This window comes from Mastacembelus armatus, chromosome 19 (assembly GCF_900324485.2).
Source record: "Mastacembelus armatus chromosome 19, fMasArm1.2, whole genome shotgun sequence".
NCBI lineage: Eukaryota > Metazoa > Chordata > Actinopteri > Synbranchiformes > Mastacembelidae > Mastacembelus > Mastacembelus armatus.
The window spans coordinates 14,077,304-14,098,764 of NC_046651.1; the positions used below are offsets into that span (position 1 = coordinate 14,077,304).

A 21,461-nucleotide genomic window follows, 5' to 3' on the forward strand; every position below is an offset into this window, starting at 1 on the left:
TGCTGCTTTAATAGCAGCTTTGTAATATTGGAGGCAAGATTATAAGTGAAGTTCCAAGCAAGTGCTGGGTCACCCTGAGCCAAACACTGCTGGATGCACCCTGATGAGGGCACACAGTCCTGTCAGTCCATGTTCCACACACGGATCACAGCACTGATACATGACCTGAGTAACTAATATGATTCAGTAGTGAGAGGAGAACAAAATCTGTTGTCTGACGTGTGGTGACACTCCTAAACAAGATTACACTGAACTGGAAATGTGCAACTAAAACAGCTGGGAGATATTACAAGATGACAGACCGTCTTTTATATGGTATCATTTCTATCTTGTTCTCTTAGTTTCCACACTAATGTTGGGCCTGATTCTTAAGATTATCAGTAACTGTCAGTGGTGAGTCTGGTGAAAGACAAATACTGATAAGCAGCTTCCTGAGTTCCACACAATTTCACTCAGTGCAGCAACTTATTAACTTATTTAAGGACATAGCTTTTTCTGTTAACACAATTTTAATTGTGATTTTGACAACCAATTGGTCCTGAACCAATGTTTGTCCTCTACACCGACAATTGGTCCTGAAATGTTAAACGAAGAGTCCATAGATCTGATGCTAAAATTTCCTACAGGGAACAAGTGAAATGGTTCAAAAATCATAGGATTTCTCTGACCTATAATGATGTTAGGTTGGCTGGGACTTCCACTGGCATTTGCTGAGAAGTTTCCCTGGATTTGGTAAGCAGCCTGATCGAACAGGTCCAGGTAGTCTTCCACTGGGTATCGGTCATGGAAGCCCTCGCTGAGACGAATAATACCTGGTTAGTGGAAGAGAGATGCAAAACAGTAGATATACCTTGTGCAGTATAATTATATCATCATCTAAGTTAGCAAAGTATCACATCATATATTCTATAGGAAATAAAGGCAATGACAATATGTTTCCCTTCATGAGGTTACACGTGGTTTGGGTGGGCATTTACAACACTGAAATGCGTCAACATCCATCACGCATGTTTATATTCCTGCCTGACCACTTCTCTCCATGTGTTTCTGTGATCACACTGAAGGAGGTCACTGTGGTTTCTATGTTGTCCTGACTGCAGAATGACCTAATAAAATCCAAGTTCAGATCCAATCCAAATTCAAAAGGGAATACTGTCCCTGCTCAGTTTTCAGTGTTTCCAATTTTCAGAGTTAATGCTTTAAATGCAAGACTAGCAAATGTTTTCCATCTAAACTGCTGTGATCTACGGCATAATTACAATTTACTAGGCAATTGTAGAGATTCAGTGTAGGACTTAGGCGTATCCATGCAGCATAAGGATAATGAGATGGCTTGGGCATCTGTTACTTTCAGTGATGCTTTGATGGTGTTGCAGTAAAACCCCATTCTCTAGTTAGCAGGAAAACATGATTAGAAAACTCTAGTAAACTCTCAGCGCTCCCATCCTGCATCATTATTTATCCAGAATGGTCACACTTGGATAAAGTGTGATGGCGCTGGTGTGTCTTACCATGGTACTTAAGGACTATTTCTTTTTTTTTTTTTCCTGCATCCCCTTGCTTTTTAATATGAATGAAGTATCATATATTTTTCAAATAGTATATATTTCTTAAAGGGTACTGTATACAGTAGGCACAACTACTTAAGATTCAAGGTACTTCTCTGTGAAAGTTATCTGGCATGCATCGCATCAGATCACCTTTTCACTGCATCGGCTGAACGGAGCCTCAGGGGGGAATGAAATAAATAAGACTGAATTCAAGAGTGTTCTCAAGGGATGTCTTAAGAGAAAAGTGCTGATTAGCATTACATAGCAATAGACACTAGAAGGGATAGAGAGAACAAAAGCAAGTGACAGCAAAGATGAAAGCATCGGGTGGGGTGCTTGGGCTAACTGAGAGGGACCTATGTCCTTGGGATACAGCTGCATTTGCTCCTGCGCTACATCACAGCGCTGTAGAAAACACAAGCATGGGCCATAAAAATTAAGGCAAGAACTGTGCATCATGCAGCTCTATGAGGTCTCAAACTGAAAACAACAAAGAATTCCAAATAGACGGATCAATCAATTAGGGGCATACTCAGCAACTGGATAAACCTCAAAAGGATAGCTCTGGCTCAAACAGCTAAGCCTCCTCTGATATTTGTGGTGAGAATTGGATGAAATTTTCAAAAAACCCTGGCCCATACTATACAGCATGTAGTCACCTCAACAAGCTATGCCAAAGTTCCTAATGAATTTATTAAAATCATATTCAAATATTAATCTGTCATTTTCAACAGATTGCTTCAGGCAAAACAGAATGTACTTATCTGTCACTGCTACAAACAAGAAAAACACTCATCTTGTAGTAAATCATTATGAAAATTGAGTCCTTGTGCTGTGCTGTTGTGATAGTGTGACCTGTTTTTAAAGGAGAATTATTAGATTATCTGCACACTGCATGTATGCGTCTTTCAACTCAATGTAAAGTCATTATCTAATTCACTTTTGATTTCACTATAAGAGCTGACTTTGAACAGAGCCATCAGTCAAAAGTCAGATCAGAGCTCTATAGTTTAACTGTTCTTCACATTTCTTTTCTTCCCATAGTTCTTCACCACTGCAGACACGCATTAGAAAAACAGACACACTGACTCACACCCCTGATGCCTGCCTCTTGAGCTGCTGAAGATTCTCCATTATTCATAAGTCTTAATGGCTGTTTCACTTATAAAAGAAAACATAAAAAGCATGTAGGTATTGAAGATGATAATTTTCCTTCTTTCGGGAACAAAGACGAGATTAAATTAGAAACATAGCCTACTTAAAACTGTTACTGCACACTGATTATCAGCTTCATTTGATTTTGAAAAATCTTTTTGATCCAAGAGGATTGCAGACTCGAGATGCATTTTTTAGCATCATTAGGAAAAAGTCACCAAATCAAACCAAAGGAACAAAGCATCTGCCAGTTTAGCTGGCTGCGTTTAATACAGAGGCTTTTCAGTTCATTCTGGCTAAACACACTCACTCCCAGATCTCACATGGCCATCTGTGGTAGTGTGCTGGTTCTTTTAATATCACAGATGCACACGGTGAAGGAAATACACACGTTTAGAGGACAGGACCGTCATATGACCAGATGTCTCCTGTAAGTCGACTCTTACCTCTAATACACAGTTTGAGGGTTTAGCTCTTTGTTTGAGTTACTGACATATTACCACCTGTTTAAACTCCACACAAGCCAACACTGAAAGCCAGAATTGTGGCAGTGAGTTGTGTGTCTGTCAATCTGAACTAAAATAAGCTACTGATTAATGAATAATGATAATGCTACAGCAGCAATATTAGCATAGTATAGTAATATTCCCAACAAATAGCAAAAACAATAAAATACATGTGTGGCCCATAAAATCCTTTTCAGAAAGCTGTAAGATAAAGTGAGAAAGTAGGAGCTGAAGGAGGTTTGTAGTGGGTAGAAACATTAATGTTTGCTGAATGTTTGTACCCACTGTTTCTTGTACTTCCTGTGGTGGTTCAAAGCATCTGACTAATCTGTATTTTTCACATGTTCTTTTCAAGTGTTACCACCACAGACACAAATCTTTGTCACATGTAACTACATACACTTAGTCTAACTGCTTCTGCTTATAGTCCTTTTGCCAGCCGTTAATGAGTGGCATCACCGCGTGAGCTCATTCATCTATGTATCAGTGTAGAAAAGTCACACCGGTGTAAAAGCACACAGAACGGTGAAAGAGGAAAAGGATGATTAGCATTCAAAATGTTGAACAGAGGAGACAATTAAAATTGTAAATACACCATTAGAGTTGCAAATTTGGGGCTAACAACTTTCAGGTAGGAAATAAACAGTTTAAGTTTGTTCTCATGCACAGCACAAAATGGAGCTTAAATATTCATTTCTTGGTTAATTGCATTGGGAGATTGAACTGCCTGCAACAGAGATACTAAATTCATGTCACATTCAGGTCTTATATCCATCTAGGCACATAAAAATACTGTGGTTACAGTTTTTAGTACATCTGCAGTAAAAACAAAATTTGAAGGTTAGTACACTAAGGACTTGTTCCTCAATTAACTACTGAAATGTATAGGAATTATGTAATGTAGTTACCACAGACCACACATCGTAACAATATGATGACAGAAAGAATACAGGAAATAAATTTAATTCTGCTCATGAAACAGAAAGGCCTGTATTTGGGGATGAGACCCCTTCTTGTCAGAGTGCTTCTCTGAAGCTCCCTGAAATATGGCTCCGCTAAAATCATATGTAGACCTCTAATGCTCTTGGGCTCTCATTATCGTGCACCAGCCTAAAGGCCTGTACCATAGAAAATTGCACATTTCTTTACTTACCAAACCTCTTGCGTGTCCACCAGTGTGGTTCTTTGAAAGTGGTGAACTTAACATCCGGGTGCAACCTCAGCCTGTCATACAGGTCTGTTGTGCCACACTTTGGTTGGCCAATAATGTAGAAATAAGGAAGGCACCGCATACGGTAGAGTTTCCCATCATGATGAAACAAGTGTTCTCGAAAAGTGTGCCTCAAGTGCTGAAACATGGTCTGGAAGCGTTTTGAATAGCGTGCATACAAGTTTGTCCTGTATGGATCAGAAGTAATATTACCACTGTATTCCTCGTACCAGCAGGGGTTTCTAACACCAGGCAGGAATTTGCGGGGGATAACAGAAAACATCTGTAAAGACAATAAAAAGCAGGTTGTGTCAAGCTGCTGAGTCACCTTTCTTCCCAAATATATAAAAACATTTCAGACAGCATTGGATTGAGGACATCTGACTTTGTGAGTCACAATTTAGTGTTTTTCTGTGATCAAAGACAACAAGGGTCCACATTACCACGACTTGCTTACTGCTTGTGAGGCACAGCCACTCTAAGGATAATTAATGCCGGATCCATCCACAGATGTGGTATTGATTGTCCCACGGCCACACTATCCTATTCATTAATGTGTTCAGTAAGAAAATGGTTATGTTGCAAATACCCTTAGCACAAGCCATTATCATTAGGTTTAACCATTGATTGAGCTAGGCTTTGAGTTGAGACAGGCGCTGCAAGAAAGTCACAGGCCCAATGTATTTGAAGACTGTGGGATGACTTTGATCTTTAAATCCTCTCTGGAAAAATAGGTATAGAGATGTGCAATTATATAGTGTGACATGAAGTGTGTATGAGGTTTGCAGAGCTGTTTTATCTCTTAATAACCTGCTACCAGTAGGGAATTGTGGCAGCATAACTATATTGAACCTTGCGCAGACAGCATGTAGGAAGGAATACTGATTGGAATCACCTTTTCACTTAGCATTTAATTACACTTCAAAACACATCGGAGGTTGTCAATTAAAAGTTAGATCAATATCACACAGAGCCAAGTTTATATCATGATTAAAATTAACATTTACACTATAACACACTAAAATATTCATTACAGCAGTTGATTGGATAACAAAATCACATTTTTGATAGAATTTGCAACCTTAAGACCTTTTAGAATACATTCACCGAATGGACTGATATAGAGTACAACATGTTTTGGCTACTCACATGTGGCTCACTGTTGACCAGAGCCTTCAGTTCTGGAAGCTGACGGCTGCTGTGAAACTCCACCTTGGATGTGATAGACTTGACCACCATTTTGACATGTGCATAGTCTTTGATTGAGGAGAGGTTAAAGGCAAAAGATCCCGGGCTGACCAGGCTGCTGAAATGGTAGGGAGAAGGGGTGAGGAGGAGGCCTTTCTTGTCTCCTGTCAGAATGTATGAAGCCATGATGAGGAACGTAACAGCCAGGGCAAACAAGAAGCTGTAAAGACGGATCTTGTGAAAATAGCCTAGGGTGTTCCAGCATCTCGGTAGTTCCCGTTTCACCTCCAGGACTCCAAACAGGTTCATTGTTGTGTCATCCACCTGCAGGAGCAATGGCCTCTTGCGATAGTCGTCAATTGCAGAGCCCAGCAGGCTGTATTTGTAGTCCATCTGTGTCATGGTGGCACAGCCCAGACACAAGAAGGCGTTATGAAGTGGGGACCAGGCAAAGAGGAGGTTTTGTGATGTGGCTGACAGTTGAAATCAGTGATGGGTTGTGGAGAACAGCCCACCTCATCCAGTGATGCATTCCTGGTAAGAAGAAAAAGAAAACAAAACAAGAGAGATGATTAGCTGTCATTACTGGCTCATTGTTCATGTGTGGGGCAATGCAGGAGCTTCTAAAATCTTGAGAAATGATGTCACCTACTTTTCTGTGCAGCTGAGGTTTAGACACTGTCTGTGGCATGAGCTTCCACAGAAGTTTCATTGATGCAATTAATAACCACATCCTGTTAAAGTGCTGACTTTCATTCATGTCAGTGCTTTTTTTAAGCAGACTGTTATAAAGGCAGGACTGGATTCTGTCAGCATAGGTTTTTTTATATCTATATCTATATATATAGATATATATATATATCTATATATTTATATATATATCTATATATATATATATAGATATATATAACTATATATATATATATATATATATCATGAGCATGTCATCACACCCCTTGGTGACAAAGAAAGGCTGGTTGGTGACAACAGTTTTACAACTGAAGGAAATTCCATTTGAACCTATATATTTCTTCAGTTGTTGCAGTTAAACCTCAGGCTCTACAAAAAAATCTATTCTAAATATTGATGAATATTGATAAATGGAAATGCCTTCAAAATGTCACAGTTCCAATAAAAGCCTATTTTAATGTCATTCTGATTATGACTAAAAATTGGAACAACCACATAGCGCAGGGTTAAACTAATTTTACCAACTTCCTCATACACTCCCTGTTTTAATCATCATTCTCACAGTCCAGCCCCTCCATCCCCCCCGTGCATTGGAGTCACAATATGGAGTGAGTGATAAGGATGAGGGATGCATTCAGCATAGAAACTAGAGGCTGCATGTCAGACTCTCCTGGGGAGAGACATGAATATAAGATATACTCGGTTTGGACGGGAGAATGGATTATATTATCAGAAAATGATATTCCTCACAGGGCAGTCACATGGATCAACAGTCGCTCACAGATAAAAGGAGGGGCAATGTCTAAAGGGTGAAAAAATTGGGGATCTTTAAGGATAGATAATGCTCCTGCAGCAATGATGTTCAGTTTTATCCTTGAGGCTTTACTTGTGTCTGGAGAGGAGCCAACATAATGGCAGAGGAGACGATGGTGCATAATGACAAAAAGCCAACAGAGCTGAGGGTCTAGGACACTTTTCAAAGGATGAGTGGGATGTTTGGGAATATGACAGAAACCTCTAGCAATGTTTCACACCTTCACACTTGGAACTACATAGATACAGCCACAAGGTTGAGGTATGTTATACCTGCAACCTGCTCGCATTTGCATACATCAAAGATAAGGCTCCCTATGGAAGTGAGCCATTGCTTCTTTTGACAGGCTGCTGTTATTGTCTGCCTTACCACCACCACCCATTTCCCACACGCTTCGCACAATTTACTACTTGTGGCAGAGTTGATAAGAAGACAGCTGTAGAGCTCTCGCCTCACAGCTCAAGCAATGTCATCTGCCCCAGTTGGGCACACAGTTTGACCCCACAGCAACAGTCTCTCTCCAGAGGACTGGTAAAACGAAAATAATGAGGCCCTGAAAGGCAGATTTTCAGTCCTCATGAAGATTGGGAAAAGCAAGCAAGTTTAAATGATTCATTAAATGCTAAAACCTCCAACCACTCAAATGTGAATATATTTTCACTTTTGGCTACCAAATGAACTTCCCATCTTTTAGGATTATTTTCTTTATCACTTGCCAAAAAAAAAAAAATAGTGAGAGTAATAGATTTTAAAACACGATAGCTGCTTCAATTAAAGTTTGCCCACACGTTACAGATGGTGTATCAGTGCTTCTCTTGCATAAAAGTTCACCAGAAAAGCCTCATTTACTATTTAAACAGTCTGTGACAGGATTTTAACAAATTATCATATTTAAAGACAACTTAAAGAGATAAAAGGTTTACTTTTAACAGAAATGCAATTACTGCAGGTCAGATGTTCTGTTCAGCACACAGATGAACACCACACTAAAATCAGACTTCTAAAAGAATTTTCAGGGTTATGATTTGCTAGCAAGTCCACTGCTATTGATGAGTATATGTGCTCATCTTTAGTTGTCATGCTGTTAGCACTTATTGAGTGTTTGTATCCTTCATCTAGGCTGAAGTCAATTGGGTGCCTCAAGGCTGTTTAAGATAGAGCAAAGGAAGAAGAGGCCATGAGTGTTAAATATGGAGAGAGAAAGAGAGAGAGAGATGGATGATAGAGGAACAAAGGACAGTCATTAACGCGAGAATGTCACTTTCAAGGGAACTCGCATCTAAATCAATCACAGCTAAGTGTAGCAGTGGGCGACTGGCAGCTTGACAGATCTGTTCATATATTCATAAAGCAAATACTTTGCTTGTGTTCATCAAACATGATGAAATAGCTTTACTCTAACGGAAATATGGCTGCAGGGCGCTGGACAAATAGGACACAAGGTTGCATCATCCCCCTTTTCAGCTGACAAATCTTCAAATTCACATTTGTCAACAGTGGACTTGAACATGTTCCTTAATGAAAAAGATATTTCCATTTGTGCCTTTGTCCACTGCCTAAGAGTAAGATAAATTCATTTGTAACTGGGATTTCCTATGGGCATTGTTGGCAAATTTTAAATTATAATATTATTCTTGAGTAATAAATTACTCATTCATGTTGAATATTAAACACATATTTGGGCTGCCAGATTATTAAAAAACCCTCTTGGCTGTTTTGTTTGTATATTGCTAAAGATAGTGCCATTTAAATTTAGCTGCTGAAATAATGTGACCAAGATGAGTCAGTGCATTGTGCACTAGCCAGTTTATCTATCAGATACAATTATTTAGTTTTATTTTATTTTTTGGAGTACGTGAAAAAATATTGTGTCTATTAAACAACAGATCTGATATATTGTTATTGCTGTGGATGAAGCTTTGATGACTTTATATCATACTTAATGGATATGCTGGATAAATAGTAGATAGTGATTAAAGGCCATGGATCTTGTGTTGTAATAAACCATCTAGATTAAAGAGCTAACTAAAACACCAGCAGGTCAGAGTAGAAAATAGCAGGAGAAAAAAAGCTATAGAAGAAAAATATTTTTTTAAAGTTCGCAATCTAAAATCCGTTTATAATACTAACTGGCTACTAATATAAAAGGCCTTAATATAAGCAATTAATAACATTATAGACAGACAGAGAACATGCAAAGTCCACACTGAAAGGCCCCAGGGTCGAATGGGGTTCAAACCCAGAACCATCTTGCTGTGAGGTGACAGTACTAGGTACCGCACCACCATGTTTCCCATAATTCTTTATAATAATAATTAAAAACAACCCTTTAGCTTTATGATAAACTGCTGCTACAAAAATATCTCTCACTTATGGAGCTTGTAAGTCAAAAACATGTACATTTCATCAGACTGGAAAGCTCAAACACATTAACTATGCAGATAAGTCAAGTTCATAATGAAAGTAATTAACTTCAAAGACAGTGGCGTCAGTGGTAATGGCCGACATGCTGTTCTGATGGTTCCCTCCCTGTGTGGTGCAAATGAAATTGCCACAGCCTTAATAACTCATCATAGAGATACCTCTACTGTCTGCCCTGTCATTCAGAGACAGCTCAATGATAATCAGACATATTTGTTTAAAGTGTGCTCCTAGCTGTCCATCTCCACTGTGGAAAAACCAACCAGTTCCGCACAGTAGCAGCTAATTGCTATTCTCTTGTGTAGATTTTCTGCTTCACTTAATTCTTTTCTATGTGTTTACCATGGGTGGCTGTTATTTGTGTGGAAAAACTGTAGTGTAGATGAAAACATGAACAGTAGCAAATCATATTTGAAATTCATTTTTGTAATTAGCTTTCTTTTACAGTGACTGTGACCATGGCCTAGTAGTGACACAGACATATTAGACAAGACTTTATTTAACCTTTGTTTTGATTTGATGTTTTTAAGTAAAAACATAAAACCAACCTATAAATCTTGGCTTTAGAATATTTTACAACCATTAGTTAGTTTGTTCATTTGTGTTTTTTATTCGTGTCGAATGATGTTTTGATGTGTACATTTACGGTGGAAGTCAAAAGTTTCTTTGTGTGTTTTAAAGAATTTCACCAGTTTGTATCTGTCCTCTGTGATACAGAAGAGGGAGGTCTGAATCTAAACTCTAAATGTCACAGTATCTTTTATTATTTCATGCTATTTACACTGACAGTTTAGACTTCACTTATCTGCAGGAGCAACAGGCAAATTAGAGGTTGTGCTGAACACTGGAACTCAGTGGGATGTTATTTAAGATTTTCAACAAAGCAGGTCAATAAACCCAAGCAAGCCTGATCTACAGTAGATTATCATAAAGAGTCAATGAAAATGATCCTCAAATATCTATTAATCACTGGATTCCCAATTTGTAATCATGAGTTAAATCAAAGTATCACAGACGGTAGAGGCAGAAATCAAGAAATCACCTTGCAAAGAATATGAACATTCATACTCACTAAATGCACAGTATGCATTCATATAAACTACAGACAGTATGAGGTGCAACGTGTTAAACTGATAAACAGAATACTTTGTAAGCATGTGATTATCCTTGAGTTTGTAAAGTAATAGCGTATTGTCACCTCCCTATACAGACAGAAACAAGGAATTTTCCTGTAGATTATCCAGTATAACAGTATAAACAGATTAACATAAGGGTAATGTGTACAGCATAAACACAAAGAGGCAGAAAAGAGAAAAAACTTTGTCCCTGGAAAGACTTTTGCTTTGGTCAAGGTGTGGAGGATATAAGGCATGAGCACAAAATGACAGTGTGGACTGAAAACCCTGCAATGAACAGACTTGGGGGACCTTGAGAATAGAACTGCACATTGTGTCCACAGAGTCCTTGTGTGCAGCTGCCCAGGAGTACTCTTGACCTACTCTCACAGGCTGATTTCAACCATCCACTGTCATACAAGAACAAGCCCATCCATGAAGCGTCATCAAGCCATTTCCCCTTTAGGAGCGCTCACTGATGCTCCAAAGAGAGTTTAAACAGCTAATGACTAAGTTGAGACAATAAACTAAAGGTCACTGTAACCTGCAGAATCAGCCACTTTCAACATGCATTTACTGGACTTTTGAGAAATCATCTGCTCATTCTCCCTGCAGTGACTATAAATATTTCCAGAAAACGGGAAGTGGGCTTTGGTTGATGTTCACCATAAACACAGGAAGTGCTGGTGGGCCAAGAGCATGAGAAAAGCAGTCAGAAGTAAGAACAAAGTGAGGGACATCACTGTGTCAGCGGAATAAATATGTTTTTCTACCAGGCCACTCATAATAATTAAATTTCAGCATGGGGCCACTGCAAGGGTTCAGCCTGAAGTGTTACACCATAGCAACGTCATGGCTGGATGATGAGACTGTCTCCTCCATTATCAAGACTATGTTTTTTGCCAGGGGGTCTAAAGGGTCAAGATCTCTCTCCATAAACAGTGGATAAATCTCATTTTCATGAGCAGTAAGACCTTCAGTTCAGAGTACAACCTAACAAATACTGTTTTAATAAAGTCAGTCACAAATAAAGTCAAGTCAGGTTTGATTTTTATGGGTCTCACAAATTATAACTTTTATTGGATTTTTGTCAACCACACACTATTTCCTGCTGGAAAAAGATATTGATCACTGCAGCTTACACAAATAAGATCCTCTAGTGAGGAGGACTTCTCAAAAAATGTTTAATAAAAAGTAAACTGAAAGTAACTCATCTGCACTAAAGTCTTAATTTAAAAAGATGTTTTTCATCTAGATTTGGTGTGGTTTTGATTTGATCTTTGATCTTAATTATTTATTTTTTTTGTAGATGTAGATTACCCAATTTGGAATTTTTTTTTTATTTTATCCTTTTAATAATTAAAATAAAAAATCTACTGGAAAAAGCACCAGTAAAGGAGGTAAATGAAGCAAGAACCAAAGCAAGTCACTGAAGCATGAAATGAATACTTCCAATAGCTTGGGAGTACAAGAGAAACACCTGGAAATAGGAAGCATAAGAATAGAGCCCACTGATAATACAGCGAGCGGGAACGAAGTGACCTATCAAATATGTCAGTCCTTTTTTAGCTCCCCCGAGGACTATGAACCAATCCAATCTTGTAAATCATGAAATCACAACCTTGTTACACAAGCAAGAGCTAGATCAGTATTCACTTTGACCTAGAGTGGATTCATTGGTCATACTACCCAGAGAGAAGTCATCCATCATGTTCCCCCAGATCTCACACACACACTGCTGACCAAAAGATCTGAATCTAATCTCCAGGAAGTCAGGCAGCAGGCGCCTCCAGCAGACCAGAAGTCCTGCCAGTGACCCGACGGAGGAGCTGCTGGGTCAAATTATCAACACAATACTTGCTGCAGATAAGGGTGATGAGAAATGTGGCCTCTGCCCTGGATTCATAACTGCTGCCCAGCTGGGATCTCATCCATGTGAGTCCCAGTTCAGCACTTTCTTCCGTCTTATCTTTTATTCATTATTATAATTTCACTGGCAGCCTCACACAGCCACGGCTGCTCCTGAGGTAGGTAAGTGTTATTATGGTGTTGTGAAAAAAAATGCAGCAAAATTATGGCTGTCATTTAAAGCATGGCATAGAATGATACAAAATTAGGACTGAGAATGATCACTCAGAAAAGGTGAAAGTTCAGGTGTCTTACCTAAGAAATGGATCCCAATTTACATCAAATTATGTGTAAATGGTGGTAATTTTATTTGAGGAGCTGCATCTTTAACACAATAAACAATCAAGGGATTCTTGTCTGAAAGAAACAGAACTTCACATTTGAGGGGCAGATGCAAAACGGTGCTGTGTTCGCACAGCAGCTCCCAAATGAATAATTTATTAGGATGAACTTAGATGTGATTTGTCTGTAACTTATTATTGAACTTGAGAAAATGTGTACAGCGATGAATGAGATTATTCTGCAGACATCCTTATGTATCTCTCCATATTTGTCCTGCTACTGTTGGAGGATGTTTTTTTGGTATAAAAATATTCTCATAGCAGTCACTTTATTTCAGCTTCTCCATTTGATCTTTTGCGTAGCATCTTGTGTTAGTGGTCAGATGTTGCCGTCTCATGATGGTTATTCATATTCTTTGTTTGCAAAATATGAATCTGTTTTGCTGACAGATTTAGTGATGCAGGTTGATATGAAGACACAGCAGAAACAGAGTTTGAAAAGGCTGACTGACAGAAGAAACTTATTGTAAGTAAGTTGTGGGGAGAGGGGGGGGGCAATGAAATATCACTTTGATTCACAGAGTGCTGTGTAGGAGGATGTTTTTGGGATTTGTGAAAGATGTGCCAGTTGGTCTCTTATCCCTTTGAGGCCTATTTCTCATACTTTAAATCACCAGTAATGTGGGTGGCAACTGCAGTGTGTAACATTTGTACTAAAGACCATTAGCAACATATCTGTTTTCCTGGAAGGTGGATAAAAAACTGGCTTTCCACAAATGCTGCATGTATAAAAGGAATGTGTCAGCCTTACTTCAATACTACTTTACTGGTATATTGATAAAAATAAAGGAGGCCCATACTGGAGACAACACTGAAAACAACAACAGATACTCCAAGTTCTCCGTTTACCTAATATCACCCATTCCTTCAAAAGACACACTTTTGACCCTGTGCCCAATTTGTTTACTCTACAAACACCTGCTTCTGCATACCCCTTCACTCTCCTTATGAGACCTGACAGGCAGTCTCTCTAAGTTTAATCTCCTGTTAATCTTCCTTTTTGACAAGAAGCAGAGAGACCTGGGGGAAAAGCAGTTGGTAATTAATCCAATGGGACTGTTTACGGTTTTCAGTGGAATGCCTCTAGATCCTCAGAGGAGCATGGATGGAATCCAAATCATAGAAAATTTAAGGGAAAATTGTAACACAAAAGCAAAATGTTGTGGGTCCTAGTTTCAAGACTATATTTACATGTAAAATGGTGTTGCAGTTCTAGGATTTTCCATTCACGTGTTGTCGTTTAATGATGCCCTCGACACATGTAGGACGCATCTGTAAGCACCGAATTTGTCTTTCTGGAATCACACTGCACTTCTAGTTGGTGAACCACAAATAAAATGTGGCTTTATGGCTCATCTGTGCAACAGTTTGGTAAACACTTAGTGGCACTAATAAAGTCTAGAAAACCTGAATTTAGATCAAAGTGTTCCAGATATAATAATATATAATAATGTAAGTCGTTTACTGGACACCTTCTGCTGTTTCTGGGCAGTGGTTTCCAACCTTTGTGGCCTATCACTGCAACCATGTCATTTTTAGCCATGCTAGTGGCAGCCTCAATGGGTTTTAATGTCACTCTGTCAGCCGGTCCGTTCACTACTTATGTCCAGACTGAAATATGACAAAAGTCTTTGAATTAATTACCATGCAATTTTGTACCAATATTCCCAGTTGTTAGTAATCCTTTACCTCTAGCGCCACCAGCAGACAGTTTTGGGTTTGGCTGAGTAGATGGATTTCCTTAAACTCTGGTTCAGGCATCTGTGTTCCACTGAGGAACAACTGTGATAATTTAGGTGATGCCTTAGCTTTTCATCCAGTCCCATCATTAGGCCACAAAAGCAATGACATTCCCATCATCCTCATCTGTTGGTTGAGCATATCACCTAATTTTAGCATGTTAACTAACATTAAATCTGCTAAAATCAAGCTTTATCATGAGCGTGTTAGCAGCCTTACTTATGACCTCTTTTGTTAAGGCACATCGTTTTAATCTCCATCAGAATTTTGTGATGACCCATTTGACATCCTCCAGGCTGTGATCCACTGTTTTAGTGATAAGAAACAGCAATAAAGGTTTTCTAAACTCATGCAGTTATGAGTTCATAAATCTATCAGTGAAGATATGATAGTTCTCAAACAAGGAGTGAGGAGGAGACTTATATTCAGTGGCTCCAGCTTGGGGAATTCAGTTGAATTATAACGTAATGGTTTTAAATTGATCGCACTTAAGCCTAATTAGCAAACACTTCACAGCTTGTTAGCAGTTAACTGTGTGATTATATAAAATTCACTACTATGTAGTGCTTGAAGTTGGTTGTGTGACGTTATTAGTCTTTAATTTATCACTACAGAATGAAATGTGCGCTTGGGATGTGTCATGTTGCTTGCAATTCATTGTTCTCAATAGACTCATATTTTAGAGCCTTTAGAAGTTGCCCCACTGACAGATGAAGGAGATAGTACCCTGGACTCACATTAAGTCAAGTCACTGAGGACTGCACAGCCAAGTAAGGAAACTAAGAGGAACTGATTTTATAAATCAAATGAGGCTTTAGAGAAACTTTCTTTCCAGTGGAGCTGTTCCTCTGCTTTTGCTCAGCTTTGATCAAATAAACTTGTTTACTTATCAGAGTGTGAAGAAAGCCTGGGGAAAACTTGAGTGTCCTCCCTCTCAAAAAAAAAACACAATTGTTGCAGTGATTCCAGGAGTTACTTGAGACACACTGAAAAATATAGATTTTCTATGCAGCGTGTACAGCTTTAGTGCTGTTGACACCTGGCAAAGCATCATCTGCACTTTTCTTCAGTGACTTCTATATATGTAAAGATGAGAAGTACCAAAGGCTATAATGTTTTCAGAGCAGCTTCCTATTTTGTTTCTAATTCCGTGCTTTCTTAAGGTTCTCCAGGTGATGTATAGTAATCCTGCCCAGTAAAGTTTCACACCTAGTTAACTGTCGGCGCTCCATCTCTAACTGTGCTGAGCCTCCTGCCAGATAGGGATATGTGCATGGATTGAGTGTTCGCCTGTGACTGCCAAGAAAACGTGTGAATTAACAAAATGTGGGCTATTACCAAGTTGGTTGTCTTACTGCTTCGCCGCTTGGGAGCAGGCCTGATGTGAACAGTCTTAGGGAGGCTACTCAACGGCATCCCAGCAGATCCATAATATTAACTTGGCCTGTGGATTTTCAATTTATAAGACATTGCATTTTATCTTTTTCCTACATTATACAAGTGACTCCACAGTAATGAAGACTTTGGCAAATTCTCTAGGCTCCTCTACATGGGCAGGCAGGTTAATTCTCCAAATTAAGGGTGAGCATAAAGAGGTCTCTCTTTAATACAAGGAACTAATTGCATGGTATCTTAATTTTTAAGATTGCCAAAGTGTTTCACCTCTCTTGCAGAAGGATCACTTTCACAGTCATTTGAGTGTGAAATTTAGCATAAATCACTATAATACATGTGTCCTGTTCCATATGCTTTGGAAGTATATCCCAGTAAAAAAAGTGATTAATCACAACTTTACCTGCTTGACTAGGTTGTGATAAATATAAGGATGAGAGGTATTCTTATTGCAACGGCACATCCATTTTTCAAACAGTGGAGATTTCTCTAGTTTGCAAGAGTTTATACTGGCAGCAGCTGCGTGCACAGATATAAAACTTCAGCTCCAAATTAACTTGGCAGGGATAATCCCACAAAATGATAGCTGCAGCGATGAAAACATTTGTGCAAACTTCTTGTGACCCAGACCGGGTTGGAGCATGTATCATCACTGTCAAAAAGACGGAAAACTATGAACAACTCTGCAGGTATGTCTCTGGTGGATGTTCCATGGCTGTCTAATAAACAGATCTCAGACAGACACATGGCTAGATGGCAAATTCATGCAGGTTTTTCGTTTACCAGTCTGAGCTCTTCTCAGGTTAAAAGGAGACCCAGGGTGTCTGCTGCCTGCACTCACAATCAGCTTTAATCACATGTTCAGTTGCATTACTTGGAAGACTGAGTAAACACAAATTGAACTTACATGTAGTTCAGTGAAGAGAGAGAATAGCGATCAACTGTGTGAAATTATCAAGGGCAATCACAATAGTCTGTAGGTCAATCAAAAAACGCGCACAGTGCAGTAAGTAGAAATGACTGTGGTACTGAAAGGTTTCTCAGTTGCTCATTTAAAAGGAGTAGCCAGAAGTAACTGGAAAATGAACACATCTCTCCTGCCGTACATTGTTGAGGTCCCCACAGGTCTGTAGTGAGGCCCATTAGAGTGACATCTGGAAGACAGATAGTGGAGTCATGCATGTGCACACACAACCACTAATAATGGGTCTTTCTGCTAACCTAAGGGATTCAAATGAAACAGCTAAATGCATCTGTGGCTCAGGGGCAAGACAAATATAGATTTAAAAAGTCATGTGTGTAAGAACAGAATTATGAATATCTTCCAATAGTACACCATAACCGCATATAATCATGCCTACTAAGGACTGCATTTTTTTTGTGCATGTCATCATACCTACAGTAAACAGTACAATAGTTTGTCAGTATTTTTCAAACAGATTATTAAAGACAGCCTTCACTATAAGTAATTTTTCTAGTGTTAATACTAATACTGAGGATTTATTTGGTAAACACGGATATTTGCATAATTGTAAACACAATTGTCTTTGCATAAGTAAGCTAATATTATCCTCACACCACATAGTCCCATAAATCAAACTACTAGTTGCAAAAGCAAGCTGTTCTCAGTCACCAAACTCCATCTATATGGCACAACTGGGTACAGATGGTGAGGGAAATAAAAGCCATTTTAGTTTCCCATGCATCATTAATATAAGCAATGACCCCCTACTTGGCAGCAACCGTGGGATGCCAACATTACCTCCTTACTCAGCACCTCAGAGTCCCAACATGATGTCCAGTGTACACACAGTGTCTTGTGGTATCGCAGAAAACTGTCCTACAGATATGTAAATAATGTGTGAATTATTGTTTATGTTATGCTGTCACATCATATGTTGGAATGTTTGCTTCATATACAACATGATCGTGTTAATATTCTCAGCGTTTTTCACTTGCTAATGCATAGTGACTTATGAGCCATTTTTTTTACATTTAGAATTGGAAAGAGACACATCATACATCAAAATTTATAGGAAGCTGAACATTTAACATGCTCACATGTGTCACTGTGTCCAACAAGGAAGTGTTTTTATGCGTGCCATTTTTTTAAGGTACTTTTAGATGTCTTAAGTAGCATCTCCAAAGTCAGTAAGAACTGTTAAATTAACTCTTAAAAAAAGTTTTGGTTTCAAATACTATGGCTATATTGACCACAGCTGAAAAGATAATGAAGCATGCAAGATGCTGCCATGCTTCTGCTTGTATACCAGAGTCACTAACATTTGAGAAGAAAACTTCCATCCAAGTCACTCATGAGATAAAGCAGATTAATGCCTGTCTGCATGTTAGCTTAATCACTGGAAGCTCATCAGTCACGATGAGAAATAGCCTCAGACCGCTGCTCAAGACAGACTGTGTCTTCTGGAGTAGTTGCTCACAGCCACATAAATCCTGCCTGGTGATCCACTACTCTCATCAGGAATACATAACATAACTTCATTGGAGGATCAATCTATCACCAGGCCCCTGCATGCCCCATTATTTTCAAAGTCCACCTCCTACACTCGAACACAGATGGATGCTGTCTCCAGTAAAGATCAGTCAGTCTAAAACTAGAGCCTGCTGTCATTTGTCACAAAAACAGCATTCTCTCTATGGAACGTTTCTGAACAAAGGGTTACTGGTGACGGGCGTGAAGCTAAAGATGGCATCTGTAAGAGCTGACATGTTTTGAGAGGCTGCTGAATAGCCTAAGCCTAAACTTTTAAATACATGCACAACAACAACAAAACAGCATCAACAAAACAGATGGTTTGTGTATACCGATGCAGTGAGGTAGATGTTTGTATCCACTATAATTTGCTCACGATGTTCAATCTTTAATTTTAAATTATTTAAATAACAATGATTATTCTTTATTTTTTAACTTTTTCTTCATTTGATTATTAAATTATTAAATTGTATAAATATGTATATAAATGTTCTCTGTTAAATTTCTGTTTAGTATTAGTATGTCCAAGCACTGAAGGACTACAGTGACACTATGAAGTCAGCTTTCAAAACCTGCCCAAATACTGACAGAAAGGCTCGATTACACAACTGCTCACTGTAGTCAAGTACAGTTTTTTTTCATATACTTTATTTTGTATGTTTTAGAACTAATATGTAGTATGTAAAATGACAGTATTAGAAAAGGCCAATTCTTAAGGGTCCATATGGACAGCCTGTGTACTCTGTGCCCCAAAGGAGTCCTGCCAAGCTGCACACAGCGGCCCCCTGATGCACACTTGACGCTAAGCTTCCTACAGCACTGACTGAAATAAAAGACCCTAAAACAGAGGTCAAATGCTTCATTTGAGAAATACTGAGTGCTGCTTGGGGCTCTCAGGCTGAAAAAAGAGCATCTCATAGAGGAAGAAGAAAAAAAAGGTGTCCGAGTTATCAGAGCAAGGCCAGAATGTGTGAGTCACGAGAAAACGCAGGGTAGCTAACGGGCTGGTCAGATGTTTTTGAAAATGAGACACTAGAAGTCAATTGCCCCATCCAGTGCAGAATGGCCCAGACAAGCCAGTGTTCTCTCAAAAGGCAAATTAGGGAAATGTGGCACAAAAAGCAGCAATTCAAGTCCTGCAGCACAGCATTTATTATTGCTTCTGATTTTTAGTTAATTTTGATGAATTATAAAACAGTAATACATTTGACAGAACATGAATATAGTTCCAAATCTAAATGTTTTCTAAGATTTATGGATGGCAATAAAGAAGTGTGCTCCTTTTAGAAAACTATGTGAATAAACATGAGCACCAGTGTAGTAAATCTATATGACATTAAATGGGAGATGGCAGAACAATTCACATGAAAGCCTTCATTTGGACCCCAAGTGTCTCAGTTAATAAAAGAAGCTGCTCTGCTGTGCAAAATATACTGTGCATGTTTTGCAAATTACACAGATAATCCTGTAACAACATGGGGAAAAGACAGTCAAATAATGCCTGCTCATTCCCATGTGTCTGCAGCCCCCCCCACACATTGGAAAAAAACAAGCTTTGACAAAACACGTTTCATCTTCCAACCTTGCACTAATTCAGTCTGGGATTCCATATTTGTGCAAACAGGAGAATTTGTTCTATCACTGCCAATATCTAATGACCTTAAATCCATGAATCCAAAAAAAGCAACAGCTCTGTGCACATTTTCTGCCAAATTCCTGAGGATAAAGTGATCCTAAAAAAGGGCATTGCTATTGCCATTCCCTCTCTTTTAAGAAATCTCCAAGAAAGATTTCAACAACAAAGACCTACCCCTTTTTGTCTGGATTTCAAGAATCGAGAGTCTACAACTGGTCCATTATTGAAATACATTGGAATTTCTAATGAAAAGCAATGATGAAAATGTTATCTTAAAAAGCTGCCCTTCCTGCTGTGATCTCATTTACATGTAATCAAAGTCTGGTTAAAAATCTGTAACATCCTTCTTTTTCATAATTGATGCTGTAGATGAATTATATTACACATTCATAGTTCTGTCCTTTTTTGGCTGCTTGCTTTTATGTTGCACAAAGCCCAGCAGAGTTTCCAACTTATGGCAGTGTGATTCATTGTTTATATACTTTAAATCCTTTTAAATGAATACTTCTTCATCAACCCACCACAAAGACCTAAGTTAGTACTACATCTAAATCAGGAATGACCAGCCAGAAGTATTATAGCTCAACATATCTCGGACAGACTAATTCATCAGATTGGTTTAGTCATGCCACAGAAATCTGTGGTGGGAGAGATGAAACACTACAGAGCTTATGCAAAAGGCCACCTGCACTACACCAAGTCATGGCATTTAAATCATTCTAATCATCCACCCCACTCACCATATAATAATATACTGCAGTGAGAAAAAGGATACCCACCACATTTACGATGCTTAGGTCTCATCTTCCCACACACTCTGTGTTAACTTGTAAGCAAAGAGCTACGTTTGTACGACATGGCACACGAGCAGTGTGTTAATATCTAGCCGTGCTATGTAAACAGTATTTGCATAATTATGAAATATGTGCTTCAAAACTGGAAGTGTTTTAATGATCTTCATTATTAATTGTTTACTGGTTATTGCTTTAGTTTATGAAATGTCAATTTCCCACAGGCCAAGAATATTATCTTCTGATTGCTTGTTTTGTCAGGTTAACCCTACAAAAACATCCAAAATATTCAGTTTATCAGAGAAAAGAGTAAAGTCTTCACATTTGAGACGCTAGATACATTTTCTGTCATTTGACTAATCGATTAACATAAATTTATTCCCATCCCGTTTGCTTTTCCTCAGATTGAGTTCACTTTCTATTTAAAAAGCTTGTGCCTCATGTGCTGGGAAGCAGCTACCATGTGTTTAATTGAAAGCTCTAGTACAATAATTAAAAGCCTTGCATTGC

At 38.6% G+C, this 21,461-nt stretch overlaps 1 protein-coding gene across 1 annotated transcript in view; it reads right to left on the reverse strand.

Annotated features, from left to right (window-relative positions):
• chst15 (carbohydrate sulfotransferase 15) overlaps positions 1-21,461 on the reverse strand; it is a 30,372-nt gene that overhangs the window by 7,456 nt on the left and 1,455 nt on the right. Inside the window, exons 2-4 of the mRNA XM_026316410.1 lie at positions 5,571-6,143; positions 4,365-4,704; positions 669-812 (exon numbers count right to left, since the gene is read on the reverse strand). Of these exons, the coding sequence (XP_026172195.1) occupies positions 669-812; positions 4,365-4,704; positions 5,571-6,011 (925 nt within the window). The 5' untranslated portion in view covers positions 6,012-6,143. The remainder of the gene's footprint in view (positions 1-668; positions 813-4,364; positions 4,705-5,570; positions 6,144-21,461) is intronic.